We start from the raw sequence: 18,081 nt of genomic DNA, 5'->3' as shown, positions 1-18,081 counted from the left end.
GGCAGCATTTCCCCTGATTTTACTGCTCCCTTAAGCCAACTATAGGCGAGATACAACTATAATACAATCAGCATCTCAAAATCAACCTAATTACAATTTGGGACCTTTAATACAATAAAAACCACAAATATACCATAACACACCTAATCAACAAGTTATCAATTAGCCTGAAACTACAACGACGAGCGACCAACCTACTACCCTACCACATGTGGCATTTCTCCATGTCCTTTTATCCTTCCAAACTCCATAAATCAGCAGCACAATAGGCCAACACGAGTGGACTACAAAACAGTCCACTAAAAGTGGAATAAATCGAACTCACGGCTTCCGATTACCTTCCCGTAGTTCTAACTATTAGGAAACTAATTTATCAACCTTCCTCGATATTTAAACACTTAAATAAAGAAATTAGATGTTTTCTTAACTATGAAGTACCTTCCAAATCTCAAACTACAAAGAAAAAGAGTAAGGATCGTTCTAATGTTATCACTTCTTGATTTCATACCCGGGATGTTAATCTTCTTTGAAACCCTAGAAGAGAGCTTGAGGGGGAATTTATGGGGGTTATCTGGTCATTTGCTATGAAAAATGAAGATAAACACGAGTTAAAACCTATATATATCAACTTTTGAAAAGTCAAAGAGGTGCTAGCTTGGCACCCTAGCATTGACCCATCTTTCGACGCTTATATCTTTTTATCCGGATGTTGTATGAACGAACGATTAAGAGCGTTGGAAACAAAATTCCAAAACCTCCAATTTGGTATATAATTTGTCCCAAAAGACCTCATATAACATACGAAATGTATTGCTCAAAAAGCTTTAGTGACACACCTACTTGTCACCTATGCAGTCTACGGCCTTGGCAAACTATAATCTGAGTTACTTACTTTTGGAGAAGATGACTGGTAACACCGACCCTCCAAGACGCCTAAAAAATAAAAATAATGTAAAGGCAGGCTTTGTTTGAACTTACACAACCTAAGTTATTTTATGCTAAGGCATTCCGACCTTTGTGAATACAAGTAATAAAGCAAAGGAAAAATCTGAAAGCCAAAAGGAAAAGGAAAGCCTTGTATATATTTACCCAATAATCTTTTTACAGTGGTCAGGGCTTAATTCAAAAATTTACAATGGCCGAAACAGCCTAAAAAAGATGCAAAAGAAAGCAAAAAATATAAAGGCCTAAGTGGCATGGTCTTCATCGGAGGCAACATCTCCGCCCTCTGGATCTTCCCTGCCTTTAGACTCTCTTAAACTCTCGAAATCTTCATCGGGAAAGGCAAGCTATCAGGCCCTAGCTTCTTCTGCTTTGGCGTTCTCGATTTTAGCTAGTATATCGAAGTCCTGAGCATAGACTCCCTCGAGGGCTTTCCTTCGAGCTTGCCACCTTGCATGATCCACCATGCTCTTGGCCTGCGCCTGGATGGCCTCGACGTCGACCTTGAATTGGGCCATTTTAGCATCGGCTTTGGTATTAGCCACTGCCACGTCAGATTTGGCCACCTCGAGTTCATTGGCCAAGTTTGCCTTATCAAAAATATCCAAGTCCAATTGGGATTGATGCTCCTCGATTTTCTTGACCTGCACCGAGGCCTTCTCTTTTACAGCTCGGAGCTAGGCCTCGGCCGACTCCAGTTGTGCTTGGGCAACTTCCTTTTCAAGGCTAAGATGTCCATATTTTTCTTGAACTCCTCGGCCTCAGCTTGAATTGTATCTACCTATGCCTGAAGCTCCCCAACCTGTTCAAGCATTTGCCAAACCTCCAGGATCGGATCATTAGTCACTATCTTCAATTCAACTTCATTATCATAAAGCACTCGAAATACCTGCTTGGCCATCTCATCATGCTCATTCCGAGCTATTTCTAACTCGGCCTGAAGCTTCTCACTGAGAAGCTTGTAGGTGTCCTTATTCTCAGCGAGATCCTAAACCTCGATCTCGTGGTGAGTTAATTCCTCCTGGTATCAGAGGAAAGTCTCATGATGTAGTACCAAAGCCTGAAAGCATAAGGGAAGGTGTTATAGTTATTAACAACTTTAAATTTAGAATATATGAGAAGAAAGATACACAAAGTTACCCGATTTAATGCTTGTTAGGCTTCATTGAATAGGCAGGGGGTTTCCACCTTGTTCATTACTGCCTGATCTTCTTTGGTCACCAAGCACCGAAGGTAGCTAGCGACCCCCACGGGGGCAGAGAAAATGCGGGCATCCTCAAGGATAGAGAAAGCTATTGATCGTCTTCGGTCAGGATCGACACTCGGGGCCGGGAACCGGTTTACCAATTTTGGGCTCGAGGAAGACCTATTGGCTTCCGATGATGGTACCTTCTTTGGCACTAGCAAGTCTCCGAGCCTAGTGACATCCTCGAAGGCAGTAGATTCACTATCCAAGAAGGTGTGGATATCTCTCGCCCCCTAAGTCCCTTCGTAAGAATGATCTTCTAACATACCGGCCTTACTGATCATAGCATTCAAAAACTGAGGAAACTCGGTAATGTCAATCGCCCCGAGCATGTCTTTCAGGGCACTTTCCTCTGCTCGAGGAGTGTCAACTTCAGACTCCCTCTGGACCACCCTAACTTGGGGAGAAATGGCCTCACCCCCTTCTGGTTCGGGAGCTTCAGCCAGAGCTCTCTCACTGACCTCCTCATGTCGAGATGATTCAACTTTAGCACCCATCGGTTTGAGAGCCTCTTTTATCATGACACTAGCCCGCACGCGGGCAAGTTTGGATTTATCTTCCTATTCTTCTTCTTCTTTTTCGGACCCATTCCTTAGTCGATGGACTGAGTCTGAGGATAGAGCGTCGGAGCTCCCCTTGGGCTTGCGAGACCTCCTCTTAGGTTTTTTCTTTTCTGAGTTCAGGAACTGGAGACCCTTTTTCTCTTCTTATCATCACCTTGCTTCGGAGCAGGGGGCTCGAGAGGCATATCCTAATCACCGGATAGAGGCCTCATAGCAACGTCTTTGGGGAGACCAACAAAAGAAAATAGAGCAGATAAGAATTCAACAGTACAAGGAGAAAATCAAATAGTTTGGCGCCCACATGCATCATTCAAAACTGTTTGTTATCCATTTTTTAGGGTAACAACTTCAACATTTAAACTCCAAAAATGCCTGTGGGCGCCAAACTGTTTGATTTTCTCTTTGTACTGTTGAATTCTTATCTGCTCTGTTTTCTTTTGTAGGTCTCCCCAAAGATGTTTCTATAAGGCCTCCATCCAGTGATGAGTATATGCCTCTCGAGCCCACTGCTCCAAAGCATGGTGACGATAAAAAGAGAAAAAGGGTCTCGAATTCCCCGAACTCTAAAAAGAAAAAACCGAAGAGGAGGTCTCGCAAGCCTAAGGGGAGATCCGACGCTCTATCCTCGGACTCAGTCCATCAACTAAGGAATGAGTCCTAAGAAGAAGAATAGGAAGATAAATCCAAACTGGTGGCTCACATGTGGGCTGGTGTCACGATGCTAGAGGCTCTCGAACCGGCGGGTGCTGAAGTAGAATCATCTCGACATGAGGAGGTCGGTGAGAGACCTCTGGCTGAAGCTCCCGAACCAGAAGGGGGTGAGGCCATTTCTCCCAAAATTAGGGCGGTCAAGAGGGAGATCGAAGCTGACACTCCTTGAGCGGAGGAAAGTGCCCTGAAAGACACACTGGGGGTGATTAACATTACCGAGTCTCCTCAGTTTTCGGATGCTATGATCTGTGAGGCCGGTATGTTAGAAGATCATTCTTACGAGGGGCCTTAGGAGGCAAGAGATATCCACACCTTCTTGGATAGGTTTGAATCTACTGCCTTCGAGGATGTCACTAGGCTCGGAGACTTGTCAGTGCCAAAGAAGGTACCATCACCGGAAGCTAGTGGGTCTTCCTCGAGCCTAAAATTGGTGAACTGGTTCTCGGTCCCGAGTGTCGATCCTGACCGAAGACGATCAATAGCTTTCTCTATCCCTGAGGATGCCCGAGTTTTCTCTGCCCCCGTGGGGTTTGCTAGCTACCTTCGGTGCTTTGTGACCAAAGAAGATCAAGCAGTGATGGACAAGGTGGAAATCCCCTGCCTATTCAATGAAGCCTAACAAGCATTAAATCGGGTAACTTTGTGTATCTTTCTTCTCATATATTCTAAATTTAAATTTGTAAATAACTATAACACCTTCCATTATGCTTGCAGGCTTTGGTGCTGCATCATGAGACTTTCCTCCGATACAGGAAAGAATTAACTCACCATGAGGTCGAGGTTTGGGATCTCACTGAGAATAGGGACACCTACAAGTGAGAAGCTTCAGGCTGAGTTAGAAACAGCTCGGAATAAGCATGCTGAGATGGCCAAGTAGGTAGAGTGATTCACGATAGTGAAAACGAATTGAAGAAAGTGATTGATGATCCGATCCTGTAGGTCTAGAAAATGCTTGAACAGGTCGCGGAGCTTCAGGCACAGGTAGATACGATTCAAGCTGAGGCTGAGGAGTTTAAGAAAAATATGGACATCTTAGCCTCGAAAGGGAAGCTACCCAAGCACAACTGGACTCGGTCGAGACCCAGCTCTAAGCTGCAAAAGAGAAGGCCTCGGTATAGGTCAAGAAAATCAAGGACCATCAATCCTAATTGGACTTGGTTATTTTCGATAAGTCAAACTTGGCCAATGAACTCGAGGCGGCCAAATCTGAGGTCGCAGTGGCCAATACCAAAGTCGATGCTAAAATGGCCCAATTCAAGGTCGACGTCGAGGCCATCCAGGCATAGGCCAAGAGCATGGTGGATCATGCAAGGTGGCAAGCTCGAAGGAAATCCCTCGAGGGAGAAAATAGGCCATTCCGGACCTTTTACTCATGGAACGAGAAGACCGATGCCACTATCGCCTCTTGGCTTTGCTTTCATATAATCTATTCGACTGGAAGGAAGGTTATACGACTTTTTGACTTTGCAAGAGTAGTTTCATCGGTGGAAGGGAGGGAGAAGGTTCCATGCTCATGACTTCGATATACTGGCTTAAATCAAAAATGCCAAAACAGAAGAAGCCAGGGTCCGGCAGCTGGCCTTTCCAGAGGAAGATTCCGAGAGTTTAAGCGAGACTGAAGGCGGGGAAGATCCTGAGGGTGGAGATGATGCCTCCGATGAAGACCAGGTCACTTAGATCTTTATATTTTTGCTTTTTGTTTTACATCTTTTGAGGTCATTTCGGCCATTGTAAATTTTTTATTTAAGCCACTGGCCTCTGTTAAAAAATTATTGGGTAAATATATACAAGGTTTTCTTTTTCCTTTTGGCTTTCAAATTTTTCCTTTGTTGTATTACTTGTGTTCACAAAGGTCGGAATGCCTTAGCATAAAATAACTTAAGTTGTGTAAGTTCAAACAAACTCTGCCTTTACATTATTTTTATTTTTGAGGCATCTTGGAGGTTCGGTGTTACCGGGAACCTTTTCCCAAAGTAAGTAACTCAGATTATAAGTTTACCGAGGGTAGCTTTTAAAACCGGTTATGAAAATTTCGAAGGCCTATTTTTTGTTACGGTTCTCGGACGTCTCCCAACAAAATGTTAATATGGCCGTAGCCTTTTAATTCGGGTGTAACCCAGTGAGCTTGCTTTCCTGAGTTATCCAGGCTTGCCTAAGATAACAGTCCCCGAGTGGGTATGGTTGTGGCCTTTAAAATTCGGGGATTGCCTAAGAGGTCTTATGCCCCCGATGTTTAATAGTTCGATCTGTTCGAGTTTGTTTTTCGGACGGCAGTCCCCGAGTGAGGGAGTGATCATCCAAACTCTAGTTATAATCGACCCTTGAGCTCGTTTCCTTAAGAGATCGAAAGTACGAAATTGTAAAGAGGAATTTTTTCTAAGATATAAGATAATTGCAAGAAAAGTACTTCTCTTTATTCTTGTGAAAAACAGTTATACATGCGTACATATTTTATGCCAGGGCTCGAGCAACCTATGTGGGCACGGTTCGTTTGACCGTTTGGCCCTTACAACAAATCTTACATAGCGAGACCCTTCTATTACGAAGTAATTTGCTCGCAAAGGTAATGCCTCCCAGTATTCGAGATTGATTGTAGAGGAACCTCGGATACTGTTAGTACTATCTTCGACACCGATTCGTAATCGGCCTTTGATTCTAAGTTAGCACGATCCATTGTTGCCTCTTTAAAAACCTTACCAAAAAACCCAATTGGGACAAAAATGGTTCAAGGAAAAAAGAGTGCAACGCGTGCTTTCAGACCTAAAGACTTCGTACTGCTCTTTATCGACCACCTACAAGTGTTAGTCCAAAAATAAAAAGAAAGGAAATGGGGTTGTACCTTAGTAGTAATATCGCTTTAGGTGAGTTACATTCCAATTGTTTGGTAGTTGTTCTCTGTTTGTCATTCCGAGCTTATAGGATCATTTCCCTGTGACATCAAGAATCTGGTATGGTCCTTCCCAGTTCGGACTCAATTTCCCTTCATTCGGATTTCAGGTGCTTAGTGTGACCTTCCTTAGTACTAAGTCCCTGACATTGAAGTATCGAAGGTTGGCCCTTCGATTGTAATACCTCTCGATCCGTTGCTTTTGGGCGGCCAATCGAACAAGGGCGGCTTCACGCCTTTCATCCAATAGCTTCAGCTTGTATTCATGGCCTCGTCATTTGATTCCTTTGTTGCATATCAGAATCTGATACTGGGCTCCCCGACTTCGAACGTTCCATTAACTTGGTTTACTACAAGGAGGGAGTCACACTTAGCTTCGATCACCTCCGCCCCTATGTCTTTGGCTAGTTCGAGACCTGCAATCATTGCCTCATATTCGGCCTCGTTGTTAGTCAATTTTACAGTTCTAATAGACTGTCTAACTATATTGCATGTGGGTGGCTTCAGTACGATGCCAAGTTTGGACCCCTTTTACAATTAAAGTTAAACTGTGATAACGTATAAAGTCACGGATTATAATCAAATACAATTTAAACTTTTAAAAACAATTTTTCAATACAATTTCATTTTTTTTTTCAAATTTCAACCAAATCTATTTTTAAATGCTAGCTTAGAATACTTTGGATATGCATATTATTGTCCTCACATATAGTTAAATCAGAATTTTCATATAATTTTAGCTTTTGAGTTTTGCATAAGCATGTTAATCGGGCCGGGCTGACCCGTTTTCAGCCCGGTTCAGCCCGATACTGTTCACTATTGGACGGGTTGGGATGGGTTGATTAGGGGGGCGGGTTGTGGACGTTCACGTTTAGCTTAACGGTGCACCTAACCCGCGTAACCCGATATTTCTTAACGGGTTGAACACGGGCTGCAGCCCGGTTACCATTGAAAATTTTGTTTTTTAAGTTAATTGGATCATTCCCGACGGTCAAATTGAGAAATGCCCGTTGGGGAACGGCTAGATTTTGCAAAAATGGCCAATTTCGGTTAGCAGCTCGGTTACCGTTGGAATTTTTTATTTATTTAATTGGACCGTTCTCAACAGTCAAATTGAGAAATGACCGTTGGGGAACGACCAGATTTTGCAAAAATGGCCAATTTCGCCCCTCCCCCCCCCCCTTTAAAAATATAGCCCTCTCACCCCTAATAATTGCAAAATTACTTTTTTAACCTTTTAAAATCTATAAATAACCCCCCTTCTTCTTCATTTTTTCTCACAATTCACTCTCTTACTACTCTAATTCTCTCTCAAGTCTCAATTGTCTCTTGATATTATAGTTCTTAAATTCTCAAATCTCAAATTCTCAATTATTTATTATTTCAAGTTTCATCAATTATTTATTTTAGCCATTACAAAATTATTATTATCAAATATCAATTATTCAAGTGAAGTGTGGTATCAAGTATTCAAGTATTATCAACTATCAAGTTTCGGTCTATCAATTGAAGTTTGAATTTTAATATCAAAAATTCAAAATTAGTGTGGCCTAAGGAATCCCGGTACACTCGTTCCATCTCTTTCTCTTATTTGGTGTACACTTATTTTATTATTTAGAATTATTAATTTAGTTTCTTAATTTAATTTCTTACTTTAATTTCTTACTTTAATAGTTTAATTTATATAATGGATTTACTTAGAGCGGCCAAAAAGCGTGCACTAGTAGAGGTGGTAGTAAGAAAACTTCAAAAAGAACAAGAGGTGGTGTTGGTTCTTCTAGTGGCTTTACACATATTTCTGAAAATTTAAATGTAGATTATGAGCGAATGCAAGAAAATTATGGTGTAGATGATGATTTAGATGCTTTGTTAGATGATATTCAATCACCCGATAATCTTGAAACACCACCACATACACCTGGTAATGCTAGTCAAACTCAAAATGTTAGGGGTGCAACAAGTAGGCCTCTTCTCCCTATTAAGAAGAATCTACGATTAAGAAGTGTTGGATGTTTTTTGAAAGACTAGAAGATCAAAAAAATTATGTAAAATGTAAAATTTGTAGTGAACATTATAAACATGAGCCTGGTAAATGAGGGGGAACGGGTCAACTTCGTAGGCATATGGAAGAGAAACACCCTCTTGATTGGGGAGTAGATGAGTCATCTGGGCAACAAAGACTTAACCCGAGTACTGGGGGGTTATTTGGGAAATACGATATTAAGAAAGATCGGGAAGAATTAGCTAAAATGATTGCTTTAGGTTGTTTACCTTTTAGTTTTGCTTCTTCACCGTATCTTGTTACTTATATTAAAAGAATTTATAACCCTATGTTTAAAGGTATTCCTAGAAGTACTCGTAGAACTAATATCTTTAGGATTTTTGGACAATATTAGACATATATACATTATTTGTTCGCAAGTCTTCCTTGTAAAGTTTCTCTTACTTCTGATATTGGTCGTGTTGTGAATGGAAATGATTATTTGACTGTTACATGCCATTGGATAGATGATAATTTTTGTATGCAAAAACGTATTATTGCTTTTAAATATGATAAAGATCAAAGTCATACTGGTGCATCTATAAGTAATACTATACATGAAGTTGCTATATTTTATAATCTTACAGAAAAAGTTTTGTGTATGTCATTTGATAATGCTTCTAACAACAATGCTGCTATTACAATATTAAAATTGCATCTACACCCACCACTTCCTGAAATATTTCATGTTAGATGTGCATGTCATATTTATAACTTGATTGTGAAGAGTGACCTTGAATTATTTAGAAATGAAATTACTTTAGTTAGGAGAGTTGTTGGTGTAATTCAAGGAAATAATAGAAGTGCTAGATTAAATGCATTTAAGGAAAAATGTGTACATTATGGACTAAAACCAAGACTCATGCCTGAAGAAATAGTTACTAGGTGGAATTATACTTATTTGTTCTTAAGATGTTGTTATAAATTTAGAATGTCTATAACTGAAGTTGCTAATTCTCATTGTACCGATCCTAACCGTTTGTTAACATATAGAACTTGGGAAGTCATTCATGATGTTGTACAATTTTTACAAAAATTTTATGTGGGTACACTTGAGTTTTCTGGAGCTTATTATCCTACCATTTGAAATGGTTTAGTTCATATTGCTGAAATTTCTCTTTTACTACATAATTTGAAGCAGAAAGAAGGATATGCTACTGTTGTTGAATCTATGCTAGATAAGTTTAAAAAGTATTTCTACCCAATTCCCTATATTTACCTAATTGGTGCTATTTTAAACCCTACTGTCAAAATGATAAAGTGTCGCCAATTAATTAGAGCTTTATATACTTATATGGATATTGGCCCAACTGAAACTCCTGATATTGACACTTGTATTTCTGAGCTACACACACATTTACAAACTTTATATAATTATTATGCTAACATTGTTGATGCTTCTTCGGTTGTAGATGCAAATATTCCTTCAACTAATCCTTCAACATCTGGAACAACTATGGATAATGATGATTGAGTTCAAGATTATCAGATTTGTTATACACTAGGAGAACATCAACAAACCAGTATCAAGAATATTGATGAATTACAATTCTACTTGCAAAAGTCACCAGAGCTCCTCACAAAGGATTTTCTACCGCTGGTTGGTGGAGGAGAAACTCAAATCAATTTCCTGTTCTTTCGGCCATGGCTCGAGACGTGCTAAATGTGTCGATTTCAACAGTCGCATTAGAGAGCGCATTTAGCCAAGCAAGGCAGCAGCTAGGAGATACACATCATTCATTGGGCAACAATGCTTTGAAAATTCTAGTGTGCTTCAGAGATTGGATAAGATCAGAACGGCGAAACCAAGGGCGTGACGAGGTAGACGAAGAGGAGGACCAAGAAATTGGAGATATAATGGTTTATGGTTCCGATTCAACTAATCCCGGAAACCAAGAACCTCATGTTGACATGGAAGAACTTACAAAAATGATGCAAAACATGTGATGCACTATTTCTTAGTTTTTATAATTATTGTAAACTTTTAATTTGCAAGTTCAAAAATAAAAAAATAAAAAAAAGAACTTGCAAATTAATGAAGTATTAAAAATATAAATGAAAGCCTTCGGAGTTTGTTCCTTATATTGCCTATTGGTTTTATACTCTTATTAAATAATTTTTTGTAGCCACTTACATTCTAATTTCAATTTTATAATTTTAAAATACAAATTTCAAAACTTTAAACTTCAAAGTTTAATTCTAACCCTTAAAAGTTTGCAAATACTTAACTATCAATAACATTGAATAAGAAAATTAAAATTTAATTTTAAAAAAAATAAAATAACTGGAACCCGGCCCGCCTGAACCCGCTAAGCCCGAACCCGTACGTGCCCTAAAAAACCTGAATTTTCCCAACCCGCTAAGAACCCGTTATCCCAGCCCGTTAACCAGCCAGCCCGTTAACCGAACGGGCTGGGATTTTCCCCGTTCAACCCGTCCCAATCCGCCCGATAAACATCCATAATTTTGCACAATTTTAAAAATATTTTCTAAAATTGCATATTTAAACAGTTCTATTTAACAAAGAAAAAGATAATTTCTGGGGCTTCGCCGCTTGTCTCAAGGCTAACGCCACTTATCGATCGAAGCACATGCACCACCTGCGGCTCGCACAACGAGACGACGTTAAGTGTGCACGTGACGCGGAAGCAGGTGACGTATTTCATTTGCCACGTCGGATCAAAAGACAAATTGTTTTATTCCACGTGTTGCATATGACACAGCATAGAGTGAAGTATATTTTGTTAACGTTACTCTCGAGAGTGTTGTATTTTCAGTCACGCGTCAGTACCATGTTTGTCCCGTTCTCTAACTGCACCTTCTTTTTATTTTTTTATATTTTTAATTTTGGGTCCCTGGATCACGAAAAGGAGTCCAGAAATTCTACTTCCTCTAAATGACCTTAATACCCTCCTCACTTGTTACCTAAATTAGCAAAAAAATATAGTTTTTGACATAAAATACTTAGGGCAAATATGTTCTACCTACTCCAATATTTCAATTCGTAACATGGTGTCCTTCACCTTTTTTATTTTCTTGTTAAAATAGTACTATGAGTAACAAAATGTTACTGTGGAAAAAACCCATACTCATTAACAGAGGCAGATATAATATTTAAACTTTATGGATTCAATATTTAAGATTTTTAATATTGAGTCAATTATATTTTTAAAGTTATGGGTTCATATCTATTATTTTTTGTAAATTTAATAAATTTTTACCTATAAAATTATACTCCGCGTCAAAAATTATGGATTTAATTGAACTCGTCACTTTAACACTACACCCATCACTGCTCATTAAGGTGCTTTAAAGAAAAAAAGAAAACAAGATAAGAAAAGAACTTATAAATACAAACTATAACGACCAACTTGATGCAATTGGTATCAATGTTTTATATTACAAAATACATATCATTTAGAATTGGAATAATTGAAGGAAAATATTTCTACTTCTTATTTTACGTAGATATAATCTACACGCACAAAAGGATAAACGTTTAGAGCATATTTTACCTTTTTTACTTAGCTAAAATAATATAGGAAAGGGAAATATAAAGTGCAAGTTCTTTAACATGAGAATGATAATTTTTATACAAATAGTAAAATGATCTATGATAAAATGTTTCAATCAAAAGAGTATTATAACTAGCATTTAGAGAATTTACAGAATTCCTGGTAAAATAACAGGGGCATTTTTGACATTTCATGTATGGTAGATGGCAGATCTCCGCACGGTTAGAGTTTCCATAAGCAATATACTCCTAGTACTATATAAAATCCTCGTGAGATCCACAATGAGAAACGAAACTGAAGATATTTTTTCAGTGAGCTGAGAGAAGAGATAAGAGTGAAAAAATGGCGATTAGGGTATGGATTTCCTTATTTCTCTGCGTTTACGCATTGCTAGGATCGCTTTCTTATGCTTCTGAGAGCGAAGAGAAGGAGTACGTTGTGACACTGGATCACTCCAATTTCTCTGATTTCGTCGGTAAACACAAATTCATCGTCGTCGAGTTCTATGCCCCTTGGTAAATTTCACTAATTACACTTTCAATTTGCAACTTTGCTTTTTTTTTTTTTTTCATTACTGTCCGTAGTTTTTGAATCTGTAGCTTCTCTATTCAGACGTATCTTTCAGATTCAGATATTTTCTGTTTTTCTTTTCTCTTAAAAGATTGATTTCTTTGGGATATTTTTGTTTATTGATAGTCGATTGGTCTTTTGTTTGAAAAATAAGAGCTTAAACAGATGTTACGGAGATTATCAGATCCAGGGTGCCCTTTTTTAATTAAGGGAAATGGTTTTCACGAAAATATTCCTCTGTGGGAAGTATTCTACTTTGGGAAATCTTTTCTTGCGTTTAAATTCTGATGTAGAAGTTAGAGACATATGGTATTCATACAAGGCGTAGAATAATTTGTGAGGATAGTGTTTTCGGGATAATTTTTGAGTACCAAAGGTGGATAAAAATGTATTTAAGTATTGACTGAAGTAAGTGATATGGAGTAAGAGTTTGAACTTCTGCTCATAAGTGAGTAAAGTCATTGTACCATTTTGTTGAAAAAGTCTTAGCATTGGATTTCCAAAACTCAAGGTAAGCAAATACATGGAGACAATTTCACCAAGGAATGATGAAATCATGAATGATGTTTGTTTTTACATTATTATGCAGCTTGACCAAACAGTCAAAGCTAGAAGCTTTAGTGCATTTTCTTTATTGAATCAACAAAATAAGCTGCACTTTTTTCTTCTTCTTCTTATCTGCTATGGCTGTCTCTATTTAAGTCACAAGGAAATTGTATGCCTCAAATTAGAAGCAATTATTTCTTTCCATGTTTATTAATTACTTTGATATTTTATAGGTGTGGTCATTGCAAGAAACTTGCTCCTGAGGTAAGAACCACTAACACATTCTTTAGAATCTTATAAAAGGTAATAGGGTTTTGGAGCATAAGTATGTGCAATGCATTTCAACACTTCACTTGGTAATTTGCAGTATGAGAAAGCAGCACAAATTTTAAGTCAGAATGATCCACCTGTTATTCTGGCCAAAGTTGATGCTAATGAGGAGCAAAACAAGATTCTTGCCAGTGAGTTTGATATAAAAGGTTTCCCTACAATTAAGATCTTGAGGTATGGAGGAAGCGTTGTTCAAGATTACAAAGGACCACGTGAGGCGGATGGTATCGTTTCTTACTTAAAGAAACAAAGTGGTCCTGCTTCTACTGAAATTAAATCTGCTGATGATGTTACTGATGTCAATAAGATCATTATCGTAAGTGCCCTCCCCTCTGTATCTCTCTCATTATATATGTGTACACACACCCAAACACATATGCTCACACCAGAGTAACCTGATACACAAACACCCAGAATTGCTCCCACTGGTTTGCATATGTTTTTCTTTTATTGTTTTAACCCCTAAGAGATCTGCTGAATGGGAGTTGACATTATGGTTTGAAATTCTTATAGGTTGGGGTCTTCCCAGAGTTCTCTGGCGAGAAATATGAGAATTTCACAGCTCTGGCTGAGAGATTGCGTTCTGAATATGAGTTTGCTCATACTTTTGATGCTAAACTCCTTCCTCGAGGGGATTCATCAGTTTCAGGCCCTGTTGTTAGGTTATTCAAGCCTTTTGATGAACTTTTTGTAGATTTCCAGGTATTGGATCTGTGTAAAAGTTTTGTACATTTTCTGATGTACTAGACAATGTTTCAACTTATGATCACATGTACTTGCAGGAGTTCGATGTGGATACCTTAGCAAAGTTAGTTGAAGCAGCAAGCATTCCAACTGTAACTCTATTTAACAAGGACCCCAATAACCATCCTTTTGTTATTAAATTCTTCAACAGTCCAAATGCCAAGGTGCACCATTTACTTAGTTTACCAGTTTTATATTGCATGTGCAGACTCTGTTAGTCTTGTTGCTGTCTAAACCCGTATCTACTCTCCAATATGCTACCAAATCTCTTATTCGAAGGCGGTGTCTCTTGTTTTACGTTTTGGAGCAACGATGTTTGCTAATAGGAGAGTAAATGTGGATCACGATTTTTCTTTCAAATTATTTTCTTCACCTTTTAGAGTATTATGTTTTGTTACCCTGATACTAAGTTGCTCTTTCATTTATGTTATCAGTATGAACTCTTCCTGTATAATAACAACTACCATGAGCAAAGATAGATGAGTAAAGAATGGATAGAAGAACTTCATCTGTGTTTTTTCCGAAAATTTTGCTTGTCTCCGGAAGTATGTGTATCAAGTAAAGTTGTTTCTCATAGCGGCTGCTTATTTAATTTCCTGCTAGCTTGCACTTTCTAGAGCTGTAGTCGAAAATGGGTCTACTTTTGACATAGCATATCTTCTGGTGGTTCTGCTATCGTAATTCCACTATTGCTGTACTGGATATGCACTTTATGCACCCAACTCTGGTTTCCTTATCGAAGTTTAGTTCCAATTATCTCTTTGTGTTGGACTATTTAGAGCTGGAGGCCTTGTCCCCGTTTTCTCCCCATTACCCTATTAATTTCGAGCAGTTTCTAATAAATGAGTATGACATTGGCAGGCCATGCTGTTTGTAAACTTCAACAGTGACCTAATTGATACGTTTAAATCCAAGTATCATGAAGTTGCTGAGCAGTACAAAGGCAATGATATTAGTTTCTTAATTGGTGATGTTGAGGCCAGTCAAGGTGCCTTCCAGGTTAGGTTTCGTATTTGTTGTGTTTGAATCATTTCTTGTTATTGACGTTAACATGATGATATATTTGGCTTCGTTGAGCAGTACTTTGGACTCAAAGAAGATCAAGTACCTCTAATCATCATACAGACAAATGATGGGGAGAAATATCTCAAACCAAATGTTGAGCCTGATCATGTTGCTTCATGGGTTAAGGATTTTAAGGTAATGAAGCACTCTGCTTTTTCTTTTACCTGTTTCTCTTGTATTAATTGTTTCTCCAGTCCTTTTAAATTCATTTTACATATCCTTGGTTTTACCTCTTGAAATGATGAACTGAATTTCTCTTAAAAATATTCTAAGTGTTGCTTGAGATGTAAACAAATCAAATGTAAAGAGAAGTTCTCAAGAAGCATTGTTTCTGTGGGCAACTTTTTTCATCTAATGTTTCTAAAATATTTACTCACATCATATTTCAGGACGGCAAGGTGAAACCTTTCAAAAAATCAGAACCTATCCCAGAGGTTAACAGCGAACCTGTTAAAGTTGTGGTTGCTGACACTCTCCAGGATATGGTTTTCAACTCTGCGAAGAATGGTATTCCCTACGACGTTCAAATACTGTTGACATTTTGTTCAGTTCCATCTTAGTGCTTTATATAGAACTTATTGTAACACTGTCATGCACTCTTATGCAATAAAGCAACTGAACTTCAAATTGTATATTTTGCTATTTCGCATGGCTATTCAGCATGTTATAAATTGAGTTGATTTGATGAAAAAATGATATAAATTGAGTTTAAAAGCATACTAGACGGACTTACAATGGTCGTGATTTTGAGATTAGTTGTTCCAACTTGCTCTGATTAAGCTGTTCAGAAAATGTTGAGTGACAGAATTAAGCATATGGTACAAGATCATCATCTGCGGAATATGACGTAGTATTAATCGAACAAGTCGTATCACAATGTATTTAAGTGCAGTATGACATTTTATAACTGCCACGTGGACAGTTACGAGTCAATTATGTGGTGTAGTTCAATTTCTTCCTTGCTCCATCCTACTCCTTGTGTTCGTCTTGTTCATATCCCTGAACTCAAACATGTTCTTTAGTTAGAATATTTACTGGATGTGCATTTTGATGATTACTGTGGTTGTTTCTTATAGTACTCCTCGAGTTTTATGCCCCTTGGTGCGGACACTGCAAGCAGTTGGCCCCGATCCTTGATGAAGTGGCTGTCTCATTTGAAAGCGATGCTGATGTTATGATTGCTAAAATTGTGAGATTCCTACTCAAAGCTCTTCATTCTGTCATGGTTCTGAAATATATAGTGTATTTTGAGTATGTTTATTGCTTGTACAGTAAAATTGGAGGAACATGTTGGGCACATGGTATTTGTTTTCGGGGAAAGAAAAGTTCAGGAGTTAAAAAATTGTTTTACATAACTTTTTGTCATATATAATGTGTGATAGCGGGTTCTTTATGTAAAACTGTATAAGATTTGGTCCCAATTAACAAAAATGTTCACCCAATCTGGACAAAGTACTATCTGATGTAAACACTGATGAGATAATACCTAGGGTTGAGTGCTTACCAGCATAGCCTGCATAGGAATGAAGGTAAAAAGATCAAGCATGAGGCAACAAGTATCTGCTTGCTAGTATAAGCTTGGAGATTACGTGCCTCATTTTGCAGCTTCATGCATTATTACCTAACAAAATTTTTGCGCTCAACTTGTTAAACAATGTGCTTAAATTTTGTTGCACTTAAGTTTTCTTAAAAGCAGAGTATTTCATGCCTTTTACCTCTTTAATTTTGCTGTTTTTCCGCCCTAGCCCTTTTCGGTGGTAGCTACTTCAATCTTGTGTAAATATTTGAAATTTGACTATTGGAAATTGCTAACAAAGTCATCTTTTGCTGTTATGTAGGATGCTACTGCTAATGATATTCCCCAGGGAACTTTTGATGTCCAAGGTTATCCGACTCTTTATTTCAAGACAGCAAGTGGAAAGATCTCGCAGTATGAAGGTGACAGGACCAAGGAAGACATTATTGACTTCATCCACAAGAATCGGGATAAAGCTGCGGACCAAGGTTCGAGAAAAGAGGAGCTATAAGTAAAGGTAACTGAACTTCTAGGTCAAAACATTATTACTACTTGTGGAGTAAAACATAGCATTTGAAGTTGTCATATGCTGCATTTGGAGTTGTGTCATCTGCTTTGAAGTTTACCTGTAATTCAACCAATACATAATGTTTTGTTCAGTATTAGTAAAAATGGTGATATTGAGGTAAATTTTGATAGTTGTTGGAACGAATGGACAAGAAATTAAATGAACTTGAGCTGAAGACATGCATTTTCTCCTCTGTGGTTTTTACCTGTTGTGTTTGGTTTGAGTGGAAACAAGAAGTATCAATGGGCCTAAGAATAGAACCATATTTCTATTTTTTCTATTTGTTTTTTTTTTTGTGCTAACCAATCAGGAGAAGGATTAAGCTCTTGAACTTTACCTACCTTCCTTTACTTCTCAATGTAGGAAAGATTCTTACTTGCTTTCAGACATGGCTTAGATATTTGGAATAAGTTTTGACTAGTTTTTGTTTGCTTTATGGTGTCTAATTTCCTCTTTGCCTCTGCCAGGAAGAATAGCAACAAGAGGAGATTTTAAAGGTTCCCAAGGCATTTGGCATTGTGTTGGCTGCCTTACCATTTACCAGGTCCAATGAAGTGAGGAAACATAGTTCGCGCTACATTTCCAACCCCAATCCCATCCCACCCCCCGAACCCCTGCCATCACAACCCCAAAAATAGCCCCTTTTTACCATGGTCTGTAACAAATATTTCTGATAAGGTTTTGTTGAGGATTAGGTATCGTAGCTATTCTCAATAGTTTGAGTAGTGCATCTCAGCGTGATGAAGGTTTTTCTGGAGAAACTATCATCTAAGTTATTTACTAAGCAAAGTGAAAACCCTTTATTAAGCTTGTCTTGAATGTCTTGCTTTTAGACTT

At 38.2% G+C, this 18,081-nt stretch overlaps 1 protein-coding gene across 1 annotated transcript; it reads left to right on the top strand.

Moving 5' to 3' along the window:
• The first annotated feature begins 12,165 nt into the window (after positions 1 to 12,165).
• On the top strand, positions 12,166 to 18,051 carry LOC104247028 (protein disulfide-isomerase-like). The gene is made up of 11 exons (XM_009802959.2): positions 12,166 to 12,420; positions 13,255 to 13,285; positions 13,389 to 13,667; positions 13,865 to 14,053; positions 14,134 to 14,259; positions 14,957 to 15,094; positions 15,176 to 15,295; positions 15,550 to 15,667; positions 16,237 to 16,349; positions 16,999 to 17,193; positions 17,712 to 18,051. Exons 1-10 carry the CDS (start codon positions 12,248 to 12,250, stop codon positions 17,185 to 17,187), a joined length of 1,476 nt encoding a protein of 491 aa, XP_009801261.1. The 5' UTR covers positions 12,166 to 12,247; the 3' UTR covers positions 17,188 to 17,193; positions 17,712 to 18,051.
• Positions 18,052 to 18,081: the final 30 nt, after the last annotated feature.

The sequence above is a fragment of the Nicotiana sylvestris genome, chromosome 6, assembly GCF_000393655.2.
Source record: "Nicotiana sylvestris chromosome 6, ASM39365v2, whole genome shotgun sequence".
Taxonomy (NCBI): Eukaryota; Viridiplantae; Streptophyta; class Magnoliopsida; order Solanales; family Solanaceae; genus Nicotiana; species Nicotiana sylvestris.
Note: the sequence above shows the minus strand (reverse complement) of the source record. Positions and strands in the feature narration are given on the sequence as shown.

Excerpts from the sequence above, each read along its gene's own strand:
- LOC104247028 (XM_009802959.2), top strand. The coding sequence starts at position 12,248 with ATGGCGATTAGGGTATGGATTTCCTTATTTCTCTGCGTTTACGCATTG. Across the intron at positions 13,286-13,388 it reads GCAAGAAACTTGCTCCTGAG|TATGAGAAAGCAGCACAAAT; the intron begins GTAAGAACCACT and ends GGTAATTTGCAG. Across the intron at positions 15,095-15,175 it reads CCAGTCAAGGTGCCTTCCAG|TACTTTGGACTCAAAGAAGA; the intron begins GTTAGGTTTCGT and ends TTCGTTGAGCAG.